The sequence below is a fragment of the Scleropages formosus genome, chromosome 24, assembly GCF_900964775.1.
Source record: "Scleropages formosus chromosome 24, fSclFor1.1, whole genome shotgun sequence".
NCBI classification, from domain to species: domain Eukaryota; kingdom Metazoa; phylum Chordata; class Actinopteri; order Osteoglossiformes; family Osteoglossidae; genus Scleropages; species Scleropages formosus.
The window spans coordinates 13,483,990-13,500,747 of NC_041829.1; the positions used below are offsets into that span (position 1 = coordinate 13,483,990).

A 16,758-nucleotide genomic window follows, 5' to 3' on the forward strand; every position below is an offset into this window, starting at 1 on the left:
GTGGGCTCAGTTGGGTGGGTTGATATCTGCTGCCTGTCATTCCAACTGTGTTGTAAGGTGAATAAGACACCTGGTGCAACGGAAACGCCTTCTCCTTGGTCCAGATGGAGACTTGATTGATTTTAAAAACGCTGAAGGAAATGAGGATAACAAGGCTTGATCAGTTTCTGCTAGTCACTGAGAAGACTTCTTTCATTTCAGAGGGCTGGGCAAACCATTCTACTTATTACTGGTGATGTCCCAGGTAATCATTTTCAAAAACTATAACACATGACCCAGTGAAGCAGGAAGCATAGAGACCAAAACCATCCTTTTAACAAAGAGGAAAAATGTGTCAGGCCCCCACATCCTCCCTTCAAACTGTCAACCAGCCCTTTGCTGCTGCTGTCGCACAGATGTTAAGGAGGTATATTACCTAACCAAGCATTCCTGACTGCACCTTCTCTCCAGAGCCTACCTTAGGTAAAATATAAAGTATAAACCACCACATTTACATTTATTCATTACATTTAGGAATAGCTGCTAGTGTGGTGGTTAAAGCTGCTGCTTTTGGACCCCAAGGTCGCAGGTTCGATCCCCATCTCCGGCTGTACTACCCTTGAGCAAGGTACTTACTCTAAAATTGCTCCAGTAAAATTGCCCAGCTGTATAAATGGGTAAATGATTGTAAGCATGAGATAATTGTAACCTTAATGTTCTAAGTTGCTTTGGAGAAAAGTCTCAGCCAAATGAATTCACTTAGCAGATGCTTTTCTCCAAAGCAACTTATACTCAATGCTCTCTAGTGTTGCCAGCCCACACACCTCATTCACTCATATATCAGTGAAACTCACACACTATGGGGGAACCTGAACTGTATGTCTTTGGATTGTGGGAGGAAACCAATATAGACACAGAGAGAATATGCAAATTCCACACAGGCTGAGTGGGGATTGAACCCACATTCTCTCCCACCACCCAGGCACTGTGAGATAGCAGCACTACTCATTGTGCCACATCCTAGTCGAAAGTTCATAATTAAACAAGAAATCAGCAAAGACACAGAGCTCAGAATGGAGACAAGAGTAAAAATAGAAAAGGAAAAAAACTGAGTTCAGTCAAGAACTTGAATGACCCAGTCTGTCTTTCATATTAGCCAAAAATGTGGTGGTAGATGACAGGTCCTTGAACTGGTGGACCTGGTATAAGGGGTGAGAGCGCATGCTGGGAATCGGGAGTTGAAATCAAGCTCAATGAGAGACAAATTGGCCAGCAGCGCCATCCAGGAATGTAGTTCCTGCTGTGGAAATCATATGAGAAGGGTGTTTCCCTTCATGTTCTCCTTTAGTCCTCCAGTTTCCAAATTAAGATGGTTTTTATATTCCACTTTGTCCAGTTTTGCATGTTGCAGCTCCATTTTTCACTGCAGAACAACTATTGAGACAGCACTTATTTCAGCCGTCTCCTCCGAAGCAGAGATCCCATGTTCAGTGCTGGTAGTGTATTTGGTTAAGTGGGTGAGTTTTATTTCCGTAGCTGCCATGGAGGATGAGACTTTTTTGAGGTCAGCGCTAAGGTCGTCCAACTTTGCGAGTTTAGCTTCCATACCACTTCCACATTTCTCCAACCAGATAGGATTTAGCGCTTTATCTCTTTCATCCAAAGTACCAAATCGACCGTTGGAGGTGAGCAGCTACGGTTGGCAGCAGAATGGATGGCCCGAGTCCCCATCTCTTCCTCTTCGTCGGAAGACTGATATGTGTCCCCTGACGACAATCTTTGATTACGTGCTCTGTATCGGTCTTTTTTACTGGGGACTCTTTTAGTTATTGTCTTCCTCCAAGAGATTTTTGAGGGGAAAAAAAATTTGGATAGTCCTTGGAACAAGGCGTGTTGAAATCTTTCAGTTTTAGTTACTTAAAACCAATATGGGGGATAGTCTAAAAATTGTGGGACTTCGGAGCGGAGCCAAAATTAGAGGCTATCCCATGTTACAAGTCCGTTCATCTCTCGTTTTTTTTTTTTTTTTTTTAATAAAAAGAATACAACTGATTCTTATGTTAACCAGAGAGCTTTTTTCATAAAAAAACCTCACTTTTCCTGACCCGCCCTTACACGCCCCAACACTAGTACTATGCTTCATCTGTGGCCGTTCACGTTGCGCCTCGGTGGAGTCTTTCACCGACACCATTTGCAGATGCTGACTTATGAAGACCGTGACCGTGCAGTGAGGCAACCCTTAAAGGGTCCCCCATTTTTACTGTTTTTAAAAAATGTATTTTTAAATGTATTCTTTTCCTGCCGCTGTCAGTCTGCCATCGGTAATGCTTTTAGTGAATTTTCTAACCTCCGCTATCGGCAAGATGAATTGTGGCTCAGTCAGGGGGCAGCGGGAAGCTATTTGGAGCAATTGATTAGGAGGGAAAGTAACTGAAAATCGGAGAATAATTGAGCGGTGAAGCTTTTCGGCAGCTGTCAGAGAAAGGAGGCCAGATGCACAGTACTATTACATCCACTCCAAGGGGGACAAGAGCAAATACAAGCTAATGACATTGACTGTGCTTTCTCCCCCTCTCTTGCACAATTACTGATTTTACCCCTTTTGGGGTTTCTGTTACCCACACAGCAGCACGGAGTTGGTGCGGGTGTTTTAGGAAAACTTCTTCACTGAGGGTTTTATTTTCGGGTAAAAATTAACAGCCAAACTTATTTATTGAGGGGGTGCGGTGGCGCAGTGGGTTGGACCACCATCCTACTCTCCAGTGGGTCTGGGGTTCGAATCCCGCTTGGGGTGCCTTGCGGCGGACTGGCGTCCTGTCCTGGGTGTGTCCCCTTCCCTCTCCGGCCTTACGCCCTGTGTTGCCAGGTAGGCTCCGGTTCCCCGTGACCCCATATGGGACAAGTGGTTCTGAAAGAAAAAAAAAAAACTTATTTATTGGTTACAACAATAACGAAGCTGTTGTGCTGCGATGATGTTGCATTTTCAGATGTTGGACAGCAGGTATTGAAGTGTCGAAGGAACTGGAATCGTGTTGCGGTTTCCGATCCGTTCCAAGCCACCGTAGTTGTAAAACTTGGCTCGGGAGCTTAACTCGGATCGATTCAATAGAAATCAGGGCTTTTAACACTTGTGCACGTTGCACCGCTGGCTTTGTAAGGCGCTTGTGCTCGTTATGTTAGCTTTGCATACGGTCGCGTGCGGTTCATATTAGCACGGTTCCAGAGGCTGTTCTTGTTGACGGGGAAGTAGCTTACGCTACAGGAAGTAGACACCATGCCTTTTTGTGCTCTGCTCCCCCAGGTGAAGGTGAACATCATCGGCGACATCGTCGACCAGGGCTCCACCAACCTGAGAATTGACCCCTCGGGGTTCAGCCCCCACGCGGCCATCTATTCTATGCGGCCCGACGTCCGATGCGTCGTCCACATCCGCACCCCCGCCGCAGCTGCCGTGAGTGCAGAAAGCCTTCCCTTTGACGAGCATTTGTGAAGGCGAGAGAGGGATTTGATTTGAACTGAGACTTCTGTAAAACAGCCCTAAATAGGCCAGTTTAAATAATTGCTTTGAGTTCAGCTTCATCCTTCGTTTGGTATTTGACCCCGACGAGGATGCTGAGCGTCCCCTGTTGTGTTCCGCCTTTTTTTAAGTTTGGTTCGAAGCTGCATTTGTGCAGAGTGCCCTCAGTAGTTACCGTGCTCTTTCTTCCCCTTGCCTGCAGGTCTCCTCAATGAAATGTGGCATCCTGCCCATCTCCCAGGAGGCTCTTATCCTTGGAGATATTGCCTACTATAACTACCACGGCTCTCTGGATGAGGAGGAGGAGCGCATTGAGCTGCAGAAAGCCCTTGGTCCTTCTGCCAAGGTAAGTACCGCCCCTGTGCCATGCCAGGGCTTCACCGGGTATCTCAAGGAGTGCCCACGTTTGTAACCTCTTCTGGGATCGCTGGGTGTTTGCAGGTGCTGGTCCTGAGGAACCACGGCGTGGTGGCACTTGGCGAGACCATCGAGGAGGCATTCCATTACATCTACAATGCTCAGTATGCCTGTGAAATCCAGGTAACGCAATATTTACATTTCAGAAAATAAACTGGCAGCGGCTCTTTGTCTTGCATATAATTAAGTGATGAATTTTTGAACATTTGAGCCATACCATTTAAAGCAATTTCTTCCAACCGATTTTAGAAACATTTTTTTTGTCTGGAGAGGAGGGAAAATGATCCGTGTTTACCCGCAAGGCCCCCGATAGACAATAGCGCTGATTGGAGATATTCAGCTGCTTTTATACAAACTCGCACGTTGTTTACAGGTTGCGTCTGGCGTTCCTCACTGTTGGCGCGGAGAAACCGCACGAGGAAAATTGCACATTTATGGAATGAATCAGTCAACACTCGGTGTTAAATAATCAGTGTCAGAAAGTCACAATTTTAAAAAAGCTTTTAACATAGCCAGAAGTTCAAATGATACATAATTAAGTGTTTTTATTTATTATAGCTATGTTTATGATCTCTACAAAACCAGACTCATGAATGGGTAAAGGGGCATCTGTATTATTAACTTTTTATTGACTTCATGGGTAAAAATGTCTTGGTATTACATTCTTTAATGATGAAAATGGTTAACAGATGTCTGGTCCCAGTTGTGTTCATACATTAAGAAGCCAACGTATATAACGTTGTACTCTTACTCATTTGGTTCTACGTTGTACTTCGGTTACATTTCATTTACCTGTTACCTTAAGCATTCCTTAAATGTAGCATAAGACAGTTCTGACCGCAGCAGGCGATGCAACGGTTAAAGAACTGGTAACATTGCACTTTTGAGCTTTCAAAACAGGAACCACTGTTTGTAGGAATAATACTTAGGTGATGTGCGTGGAATAACTGTGTACCTGGACGAAGTGTAAAACTGAGAGATGTGTCACGCTGGTCGTCTTCCTGGGCGACGATGCGAATTTGCATGCAGGTGTACCGTACCGTAAACAGAGCCTCGCGGTGCGTTGAGTCATACCGGCGTAATTTGAGGACCGTTCCCGTCCGCGTGTGCTTTCGATCGTCACAAACGGGCGGCCTGTCCGTGCACTGCCATTCCATAGGAGTAACGCACACTCGCACACCGTTGCCTTCGTACCAACTTCGTCCGATCGTTCGCTTTTGTTTCTGCGCCGCACGTTAATCTGTGTTCTCACAAAGGTACTTTTTACCAGCAGTTACACGGATACAAAACAAGGTCTGACTTTTAATCGTGAATTTGCTCCCTGCTCTAAAAATCTTTGACCGTTACCATTTCCCCCTTTGGCCGTGAGCTATTGATGGCGTTCTTAAATGACACCGCGTGCGTTTGACGCACGCGAATTAGAAACGTATGAAACGGTTTCTGACGCAGCGCTCGGCGAGAAAGTACTTCGCTAATTTACTTGAAGCCCGCCACGCCACTCGTGTTTCTCAGTGTTTTTATCGCCACGTCTTCTCTCCGTTTCGGTGGCGTGTCATTAATTATGAACTGTCAAACTCCTTTTTACTGTCAAAAATTTCAGCATCTCTGCATTTTGGACTTGGTGAATCGGAAGAACGCGTATTTTAAAGACATCGAAAGTAGCGATTTCCTCTTTTATATAACAGCACAGTTATTGCGTAATGCGGCAATGAACGTTTTCTGCGGTGAAATTCAGCAAGACGCGAGTCATTTTAGTTTGAAGTGGGTTAATTGGATTCTGTGGCTTGTCAATGTGGGGGAAATCGCACACAAGTGCGTTGGGAGGAGGGGGGCCTCCTCTGTGTAATAAGCGTACGGAATCGCTCTTTGCATCCTGGCCATGAAGCAAACAAAACAATAATCCATGCAAAGCCTATTTAATTTCTATAAATCAGCATAAAGCAAGATTTGGGGAATATGGCCTTTGATCCTGTAATATTGTCCTTGGTATGTCCTCCTGTCCCACCCCTACCCCCAGGAGTTTGATGCACGTTTGTTTTTATTGTGTGTTTTGCTTTAGGTGAACGCTTTCTCGTGTGCTGGAGGAATGGACAATCTTATAGTGCTGGACATGGAGAAGCATAAGCCCAAGACTCACGGCGTTGCCTTGGCTGGGGTGAACATGGGCAGCCAGAACAAGTGGAAGGTGGGAGAGTTGGAATTCGAGTCCCTCATGAGGATGCTGGACAACCTGGTGAGTTGGCAGTGGTTAAGGAGCCACAGCCGTGATTTAGGTGATTGAAACTTTAATAACTAGTGTGTCTGAGGAGAGTAAACGGGCCTGTCTGTGTTGAGCAATTGCGAGCGTAATTGGCAAGAGCTTGGGCAAAATGTTGAAGTGTCACTTCACCTGAATTCCCTCCCTGAAAATAATCCAGCTGCCTCAGCCCAGTGGTTGTTTTGGTAGAAGCATCTGATAAGGAAATTGGATTATAAAACAAAGGCTCAGGAGCTGTTTGCACAGTGGCCTTGGTTGCATAAAGGGGAATTAAACTTTCGCTCTTTCCTGTGTCCCTTTGGTCTAGTGAGGGTGAAGTTTTCCTGTGGGGTCACAGTGAATCTTTGGGTTTCGGGGAAATTCTGACATAAATCTCGGAGCGTGGTGAATTCGAGGAGGTTGGTGTCAACCAAACTTCTGCACTCTTTCCCCCTCCAATGCTCTCCCTCCGTTCGCTTGATCTCTGTGCTCAAAGTAAACATCTCCAGATGGTATTCGGGTTCGGAGCGAGTCGGGGTGCCCACCCTAGTGCTCCTGTTGTCATCTTCCACCTCATTCAGTGCTACCTACGTACATTCGGTGATAAATATGGTAATCTTTGTCTCAGAACTGCTGAATCCCACTCAATTTTCCTGTAGGGTCTCAAAACGCATCTTTCAGACTCATTTCGCTCCAGATCTCCTACTACCTGCGCAGTGTGTGGCGGCTACAACACTGATATTAGACAGACCGACTGCGGTTCAACAGTCGTACAGCGGCATCTGTAACTCTGTCTGTTGTAAAATGAACTTTGCTTTGAAGGAGAATGTCTGCTGGATGATTAAGTGTAAATGTATTCTTTAGGTGTTGGGCTTCGCAATCCAACACACTTTGTCCAGGGTTTTGCACTCAGTCAGGGATTTGGCCGAGGCTCCGTTTTAGTTCTCCTAGAGAACATCTTTAGCTCTGTATGGTTATAACTTTTTAGAGTTGCTAGATATTTTTCAGAGTGCAGTAATGTGGGGAATAGATTTCATTAAAAATGTGGTTGTAGCCCTGAGTGCAGTAGTCATGTGGGCCAAAGTGAAGCGGCTAACTCGGACCAGTGTGTGTAAGCATGCAGCGGTAGAAGAGAGATGGAAATTGGACTCTTGGTAGGTTCCAGGTATGACGAGCTTCCTCTGGTCGCCAGGGCTACCGAACGGGCTACGCCTATCGGCATCCCATTGTGCGGGAGAAGCCGCGGCACAAGAGCGACGTGGAGATCCCAGCCACCGTTACAGCCTTCATGTTGGACGACGACGAGGCTGCTCGCCTTCCCCTGCGGCTTCTGGCCCAGAGGCAGCAGCGGGAGAAGACCCGCTGGCTCAACTCGCCCAACAGCTACACCAAGGTCAACGTGGCCGAGGGCCCTGGCAGCGAAGACAGCAGCCCCCGGACCAAAGTAAGGCAGCCGGATGGTCGTGTCCATTTGGTGGCTAAAAATGTTCCCAGTACTTGAGATGTATCCGTGCAATGACCCACCCGAACTCAACAGATTAAACATCGAAGCCCACGAAAGCAGATCTTTATAGGCTCACGGTCTCTCATTCCACACAGTCCAATCTGATCTCTTGTGTTTTCAGTCCTGATGTTAAACATTCGAGGTCCAAATAATGTAGCTTGATTTGTGGGTAACTCCTTTCAAAACATACACGTACCATTTCAAACTGGTTCAGAAGGACATGGTTTCCGAGTCCAGCGCCGGACCATGTTTGTGATCCTCTCATTAAGGATAAGTTGTATTAACTCAGTGACACATTTTCATCCTTTGAAGGAAACCACTTGAGCAATGTAGAACTATTGCGCACATCCATTCAGTCACACGTTCGGCTGAAACATCTTTGGACTGTGGGAGGAAACCAGAGCACCTATAAGAAACCCAAAGAAACAGGGAAGATCATGCAGACCCCACTCAGACTAAGCTGGATTTGAATTGGCGTCTAAACTCGAAACCCCAGGAGCTGAGGCACCAGCACTACTCACTGTGCCACCTGGCCTTCCTGCAGTGATTCTTTCTTAATTTTTAAAATGCAGCGTATGGTTGCGTGGTCTCTTAATGCAGTCCAACGCAAAAGAACAAACTTGGCAACATATGTATTGTAGTGGTATCTGAGCGTGTCTTTAAATTGAGATCTTTTAGTAATGGGAAGGAATAATGCTGAGGTGTGACGCAATTCTCCACAGACTTACAACACAAACTTTCTCCAGCAGCGAATTCATTTTTAACAAGAATTTTTTTATTTTTTTTTTCCCCTCCTCCCCCCTGTTGGCCTGTCTCTGTTACCTCGTTGTTCCATCTGTGGTACTGACTCATCTGGAGCATCGGTCTTGTCTGATTAATTTGTTTGTGCAGCTCATTTATGATGTAATTTGATTTGTGATGCTAACCCATAACTAGGCTCCATGGGTGGGGTGCGCTTTTTTTTTTCGTACACTACACTGCCACCTTATGGAACATGACAAAACTGCACTTCAAAGCTGTGTATGTGGTCCTGCTCTCTTGTGTCCCCTAAGCACTCTTTTTTGGCAGCTGGCATATTTGCAGATTGGCTGGAACTCGCGTGGACGTATTTGTGAGTTTTCCCGTTTTCTGTCGTTTCGCAGTGGATGAAGTCCGAGGATTCCGGCAACAGCAGCGGCACGCCCATCAGGATCGAGGACCCCAATCAGTTCGTTCCTCTGAACACGAATCCCAGCGAGGTGCTGGAGAAGCGAAACAGAGTGAGTGTCACGAGTCCCGCCCGTGCTGTGACCGCGCCCATACTCCGACTCTGGACGTGAAGGCGACGGAAAGCACGTGGTGTTTTTTTTTTTTTTGCTACTCATACAGCCCCTGGTTCACTTCCCACTGTTTACACACATCAACCCAGGTCCAGTGTAACTGTCCAGAGTTTCTTTTCTGAACAAGATGCATTGACTGTTTGTGCTCAGGTTAAGTGACTTCAGGCAACGTTCTTATCTGCAGACGCACTCGTCCTACATCCAGGCACATGGTGATCGACCAGTCTTTCCTTTTGCATTTGACACCATATGAAAATACGGCAAGCATGCATACGGCGCAGAGCACCGAAACCCCAATAGGACATTTGCTGTGACCTCTCAGGGTTGTGCCCACACTACTGGGGTTTTATATAATGTGCCGTTTGTGTGGAAACGCTGCGGTCAAACCGGCATTGACCCGTGCTGAAGCTATTGATCAGCGTGTTAAATATAGATCCCGGTAATGACTGATAATGAAGAGGCTGGTGCGAGTTCTGCAGGCTTCAGTTGACATCCCTGTTCTTTATTTGTGATTATTATCCTCAAGCAGTTTCTTTCCGCGTAAAGTCCTTGTCAGTTCTTTACCGGTTACTCTGATAATTTCTAGGCATCTTCTCTTCTGCCAGGATGATGCTCCGCAAACATTGGGCTTTGAATGATTCAGTTTGCGGCTGGCTGACTGCTCCTACCCCGACTTATGGTCAAAGCAAATGTCATCTGGTTAAAGTGGTTTTGTTCTGGTTTTTTTCTGCTCTGCTATAGATCAGGGAGCAGAACAGATATGACCTCATGACGGCCGGACCGCAGTCTCAGCTCTTGGCTGGAATCGTGGTGGACAAAAAGCCAGTGAGTATTTCTTCATGTCAGACGGTCTGAATCCATTCATTTTTCCATCATGCATCGGAGCAAATCTATTTGTTCAGAATCCCCTGAACCAACTTTTTTTCATCCGTTAGTGAAAGTGTGATCTGCCCTATTAAATTGTAAATTATGCTCACTATGCAAAGACTCATTACTACAGACCCTCTTGGAGATCTTTATGGTGTATTTTGTTACGGTAAAAGTAGTCTAGCAGTGTTAAGCAAATGATAAACCGTCAGCTTACCGTAAATCAGCATAATATGAAATATTTATAACGTCCGGAGCTTGCGTGCTCTTTTGGAACAAGTTAAATGTCAAAAAAGAGGAGACGAAAAATGCTGAGGTCTGAAAGATGCTGTTGTAATACTGCCAAAGACCACTGTGTGGCGCTCATAGCAAACATCGAACAGAGCTGGTTACACACCGGAGCTGCGCTGCGCCGGCCCTTAGTGATGGAGAAGGTTGCGGAAGATGAGGGACGAGACTCATTCTCTCCCATTTTCATCACCTGCTCTTAATTTTCTCTTAATTTAGGGTCAGGACCACGCTCAGGTAATTGAACCCTGTTCCTTGGGTGCGGCGTTCGTGTGGGCTGTCGTGCGCGTCCCTCGTTCACGCGTCCCTGGATTCCGCTGTGCCGTCGCATCGCTGCGCGATCAACGTACAGCGGTCCTTGCTGAAGTGGCGTGTCTGTCTTTCCAGTGAAATGTAATTACCGCAAAATGTCATTAGTTAAGTCTTTGCTAATTTGGACGGAAGCGCATCCCGGAGATGTAGTTAACGATATTCCGTAACAGTTAAGCGGGAGTTATTACTCACTTACTGTTGCGGCGGCCCGGAGAAGCCATTTTTTAACCCGTTTCACAGGGAGGAGGGCGAGGTGTATGGTGTATAACAGTTGGAGAGTTGCACCCGTGCTCCGTCAACGATGCGTCAGCCACCGGCAAGACCGATGTGCAAATTCACCCCTTTGAAAGATGTTTGCGATCCTTATACTTGTTGCTTCGATGCTAACTTGCCTTCCGTTGGGTCCGGTGCGAGTAGCGCCCCCTGCGGAGCAGACAGTTTGCCGCCCGGGCGTCGGCGGACCCAACTTACGTGGTTCGTTCAGAATGGAGCGCAGGCCTCCAGTTCGCTTAGCTGATCCCAAGAGAGCAGCGCTAGGGCCGTCTGACTGGTACTGAAAATGGCAGGAAAAAATGAGGGGAACGGTAAATACAGACACGCCTTGACTTATGCAAGTAAACCGCTGTTCAAGCCCTTACGTAAATCAAAAACTACGTATGTCGGACGTCAAATAAAAGCGCCGTCTGTAAATAATGCGTATGCCGGGAATTTTTTGTAGAGGGTCGTCTGTAACATCCGACGAGTGGCAGGGAGTCGAGTACTTTGGTTCCGCGATGTCTGACTGAAGCCAGTCGCATCCTCGCTGTTTTTATTGGTATCTGGACAGAACGGTGCTCTTTTCTGCCCGCTTGCATGTCTGCGTCCACATGTGCGGTGATCTTTCTCTCCGATACCAGGTGCATTGCATTGTAACGCCGTGTTTGCGCGGTTGTTGCCGCGCCGACCCTTTCGGCATCTTTGCTTACCCCCCAGCCCTTCGTGCCGCCGCCCGATGAAGACCAGATGGAGCCTCTTCCGCCCAACCCCTTCAGCCAGCTGTCTGAGACGGAGCTAGAACAATACAAGAAGAGCGTGGAACGCCGTCAGCTGGGCATCGAGGGTAAGGCGCCGGGAAGCACCGCTCCGTGGGCTACAGCGCCCCGTCCCCGAGCCCTTACCGACTCGCGCATCCCTTAAGAGGCCGAGCCGCACTTGCCTGTCGCTCGCAGCAGCCCGCTCGATTTTAATTATCTTGCATGATGGAGCGGCCCTCCGACCAGAGATCAATGAGCTGCGGAGGGCAGTGGGTTAAAGGCTCCGCTCTCAGACACGTGCAGGGGGCAGGGTGGGGGTTGGTTTTGTTCCGACAGCGCTCCGAGAGTTACTGCTGCACGCTGCATTTCTCGGCTCCGCAGCAGCCTCTTCTGATCCGCGTAACTATTAACGCGCGAAAGAAAGGCTCTCCCCCCACCCCGCCCCTTCAGAAATGTGTTACGACATCTCACTCTCCACTCAGACATGGAATGCCTGTGTGGTTTCATCAGACAGGGTCCTCGGATGTCTGGGCTTCCATCTCAAAGGGCCCAACCTTCCTTTGCTTCAGCAGTTTTATGCCATCAAGCAGAGCTCTGCAGCGCTTTGAACTTCCATTCCACCCCCCCCGATGGGCTCCCACACCTCCTAACAGCCCATTTTCGTCCACCGTGCGGAAGTATCAGACGTCCGCTTTGAACGATTACTGCTAGAGTCTAGCTGTCAGATCATCCCCCAACCAAACAGCGTTTTAATATTGCAGGTAGTACTGCTCGCCAATGTTGAATTGTGTAAGTGCAGTGCATCGTAGGAAGGGAGAGAAATACCAGGTGCAAAAGCCTCACATCTTTCAGAAGGCAACCAAATTGATGGGCTGTTACGTCATACAACACGGCGTCGATGGAGTCGAGGTGGGAAGGTGACCCGCTAACGTAAGGCTAGCGGTGAGCGGCGTGACATCTGCATAACCGGTAGCGATGAGCGGCTTGACAGCGGTAACACCCACTGCAAACCCCGTCCTTAAATGTGACGCGTGCCCCTTGACCGACTAACACTTCGAAATGCGTGTCATAAGCAAGCTGTTCCGCATGACCTCTAATTGCGTGCGTGTGTTTTGTGTGTTTGTGCAGTCACTTAACTCTCACCCCCTCGCAGATGCCGAGCACGAGCTAACCTCCGACGACGGCTCCACTCTCTCGCGGTCTGTGTCGCAAACTCAGACGCCGCAAACCACTCCGGCTAAAGAAGGTATCGGAGAAGGTGGTGCGTGTCGGAGTCCCGGAGCTCCCGTTCTGTTCACCCCAGAGGGAATGTCGTGTTCTGTGTCCGGGGCGGACGGCTACGAAGGACCCGCATACGCGTTATGCCAGGATGCACTAACGTTCCTGTGACTTAACCTGATGCGCTGGCTCCTTCTCTTACCGCCTCTCGAGTTATGGACTTCTGAATCAAACATTTTCACATTTGTGTTTCATGCAATGTTTCTTCTGCTGAGCAAAAATGATCTGTATTTGCATATCCAGCCAGTAGATGGGGGTAAAGTGCACCCAAATGTTATAGTACGCGACTCGTTCAGTTCGACTCGCTTCCACGGCGTTTACAGCCGGCGTTAGGTTTTCCCGAGTGTCGGCGAACAGTAACAAGATCAGGAGTTTGCGTTCCCTAGGAGTTTGCAGAGGTGACGTTTTTGTTTTCGGTAGTTTAAAGTTAAGTTTTAATCGCAAGCAGTTTGTGAGCTGAGGAGCCAATGTGTTTTGTTGTTAGCGGAAAAAGGGAATTCGCCTTTTTCCTCTGGCTACGGATTAATGTTTGGCTGTTAATATTTTTATTTGCAAGTCAGATGCTTACCTCTCCGTGCCGAAAACCCCTGAAAGTAGCTTTTCGAGTTAGTTCTTGTTTTTATGGGCGTTTATTGAGGGGGGCGATTGATGTCACTGTGGTCTTGAGCACGTGGGAGGAGAAACGTGGAGGAGAAAGACGGGGAGAATCGGCGCTTTCGTGAGTCTCACTTTGGAAATCCTCTCTCTTAATGACCACAGCGGCTATAATGCGAAACACATTTTCTCCGCTCACGGTGTTATATTAGTTTGTTTTTAAGGTTTAAAACATTCGTGTAAGTCAAACAAAAAGGGATTTTACACCTTTCTCCAAATGACCAGCTTCATACATACTGTAAGTAGTTGAGATGTGCAATTATAAGGCGACCCAACAGGTTGACGCCGCAATCCGTCTTCCCGCCGCAGAGAACCACACGGGTGCGCTGCTCAACGGCAAGGATGAGCCGCACGACATCGAGGGCGACCTGAGCAAGCGCATCAGTCAGCTGACCACAAGCGCGGAGAGCGTGGAGATTACGGTGAAGGGTGGCGAGAAGATCGAGGAGGCCCTCTCCCCGGAGAGCTCCCCGTCCAAGTCGCCTAGCAAGAAGAAGAAGAAGTTCCGCACGCCTTCCTTCCTGAAGAAGAACAAAAAGAAAGAAAAGGCTGAGGCCTAGATGAGCTGTTGGTCTAGATTGTCTGTACTGTCTTGTCTGTTTTTTTTTTCTTTCTTTCTTTTTCTTTGTTAAACCAACTATTATGTTAGAAACGACACTGCACATTTGGGAAAGAAACGGAACGCGTAGCGTAAAATCGATCGCGAGGTTAATATCATCTCTATCCAGGGGTGCTGTGTTTCTTCCTGTCCTTTTTTTTTTGTTTGTTTGTTTTTTGTATTTTGGGAGGAATAGAAATTTGTGAACCAAAAAAAAAAAAAAAAAAAAAATCACGTAGGAATTTTCCTGAAAAAACTGGCTCTCGAATTCCAGCCGCTCCGCCGAGCCCCGGGCGCGAGGGAGGCCTCGGCGTCTCCGTGGCGCCTCCGCTGTGCCGTCGGCCGGCCGTAGCTGAGAGAACACGGCACACATCTGTTGCATTTAACTGCACAGCGTTTAACTGCGGAAAACTCAGCCCGATTACTGTTTATTTTTTTATTATTATTTTTTATTATTTTATGGCCTGCTTCCATTTACGTTTTGGTCACTTGGTCCGTAGCGGATTGCAGCTGAACAGCCTGCCACACTGGAAACTGTTTGTAGTAGATAACAGGGTTTTTTTTTTTTTTTTTCCTTTTTCCCCCGAGATGAATGGGTCTATACTACACTTGGGTCTCCGCAGGCCGAACCACCCGAACCCCCGAACGCCCTGCCTGCGTCGTATCCACGCAATCTCCTCTTTCTGCACTGATTCTTTTTTTTTTTTTTTTCATTAAAAACCCATGTAGCAGTTTTTCAATTAGGAGCTTTTTTTTTTTCCTTTTTTTGCCAAACAGAAAATGGGGGGAATCACGTTTTAGTGACCGTGATCTTTAACGTTTTTGATTTTGTTCACTTTTTCTCGAGTCATCACAATAAATTTTTTTTATGAATCGAACACAACTCTGTTAGTCCATACTGTTTTATAATCAAGTCTATACTTTTACAGAGACGTGAATACAGATGTTAAGCATGTTTTGCAAGAAACTAAATTTATACCGCTGACGAATTAATGATGCTAGGTTTCTCAAACTATATAGTGTTGATTTTAAAAAAAGGCATTGTAGCTCAGATTACTAAAACTATATAAAGCAGATATATAAAACTAAAGTGGTTATAGATTTTTTAATTATATTTTTTATTTTATTTTGCTGCACTTTTTTGTGGTATATAGAAAGCTGTACATGCAGATGTTTCACCAAATGAAGGAGGAAATGATGGAAAAGGTTTGCGATAGGAAGCATAGATGGTATGTTAGGGTATGGTTATACACCGTTAGGTTTTTGGAAAGTGAGGTGCCGGGTAATGGAATACATTTGTGCATTACAATAAAATTTTATATTTGTAATTTAAATATTTTGCAAAAAAAAAAAAAAAAAAACTTGCTTCCCAGCATAAGAACACATGATCTTTTTATTTTTGATAAAAGGCACAAATTTTCAAAAATACAACTGATCGTTGGAAACGGAGCCGCGATGGTGGTAAATAGCTGAACCTTGCCACGCTCTTAGTTTTTTAAGCCATGCTTTTCCATGACACGCGGGTTCTGCCTGCGTGGTTGTCGGCTTCCCGTTGGGCATCGTCATCGCGCACGAATTAGCCGTGCGGCAAACCTCGGCTCGATCGGCCATCCTCCTGAGAAGTTCCCCGTAGGCTCACTATGGCGTCCGCCATAAGGCCGCCCGTGTTGCTCTCTTGGCCTTGACCTAGTGGTTCTTCCTGCCCCGCCCACTTGCCCACCTGCCTTCCCGTGATATTCCCTTGCTAAAGTAACCCTTCTGTCAGCTTTTACATTGGTTTGGATGTACAGGAACCCATTTCATCGCACCTGCAGCTTGGTGTTTTCTTTTGTTTCTGGATAACCTGGAGAGTCGCAAAAAATACGGAGAAATTGCCCTCGAGCGAAATCTGACACGGGGCCTAGTTGGTCCGTCGTCCTCCAGAGCTGCCAGAGACTAATATCCCAACCAGCAATGTGAAGTGTTTGCATTAAACGTGACGAAAGAGGTGCATTTGAAGCCGTGTAAATGGCATGTAGCTTCGTGTTGGGCCGGGTCCGGACTGAAGAGACGGTGGAAAGCTACGCAAGGGCACAAGCTTCTCTCAAGGGGGACATCCCAACAACTGCTCCCTCTGTCTGAGAAGACCCTCTGCTAACATGTTTTAACTCTTGTACATTTTCATACCAGTTTTGTGTTGATACATACTTATTTTTTTCTTCATTTGCATTACAGTATGTTTTGAAAATTAGTTTTTACCTGAATACTAGATTTTTAACCATTAACCATTTATGGGCGTCAACTGCTCCCAATTGAATGCGCTTGGCTTTGATTTCTCTTCTGATGTTTGCACCTTGTTTGACTAATGGCCCTTTTTTTTTTTTTTCCCCCCGACTTTTTTTATTTTTCCTATCTAAGGCCGCTTTGGCATGTGAGTTTGAGCCGCGCTTTTACCTGTGACCTGTGGAAACTATGTAAATGGGTACATAATGGAGTTGCTTCTAGATGTATTGCTAATTTGTGCAAATTCACAAAATAAAATCTGTATTTTACAAAAAGTGATATTTTAAAGTCTGTGACGTTAAAGGCGCTGCTCTCAGAAGGAGAACTCAACTAATGGTACTCTTTTTTTTTTGCGTGTTCAGGCGTTTTGCCGAACCGCACCAAATCTTTTTCGTTTCCCCTTTATTTCAGTTGGTCAGGAGCACAAAAATTTGGGGCTGGATAAGTGTTAACTTTTCTATACCGTATGTCATGGATGATTTTTCCTTCTGTCATAGCATTGTTCGAAAAGTCT

General features: G+C 46.6%; 1 protein-coding gene across 9 annotated transcripts in view; it reads left to right on the top strand.

Moving 5' to 3' along the window:
• Positions 1-14,566, top strand: part of add3a (adducin 3 (gamma) a) — a 74,528-nt gene extending 59,962 nt beyond the window's left edge. For 7 of the 9 annotated variants that reach the window (XM_029248595.1, XM_018726501.2, XM_018726498.2 and 4 more), the window contains 10 exons: positions 3,281-3,430; positions 3,699-3,842; positions 3,938-4,036; positions 5,973-6,146; positions 7,342-7,593; positions 8,796-8,912; positions 9,714-9,797; positions 11,412-11,538; positions 12,606-12,713; positions 13,694-14,566. In XM_029248595.1, the coding sequence (XP_029104428.1) occupies positions 3,281-3,430; positions 3,699-3,842; positions 3,938-4,036; positions 5,973-6,146; positions 7,342-7,593; positions 8,796-8,912; positions 9,714-9,797; positions 11,412-11,538; positions 12,606-12,713; positions 13,694-13,944 (1,506 nt within the window). In that variant the 3' untranslated portion in view covers positions 13,945-14,566. The remainder of the gene's footprint in view (positions 1-3,280; positions 3,431-3,698; positions 3,843-3,937; positions 4,037-5,972; positions 6,147-7,341; positions 7,594-8,795; positions 8,913-9,713; positions 9,798-11,411; positions 11,539-12,605; positions 12,714-13,693) is intronic. The other 2 variants (XM_018726503.2, XM_018726504.2) reach the window with 2 other exon arrangements.
• The last annotated feature ends 2,192 nt before the right edge of the window (positions 14,567-16,758 follow it).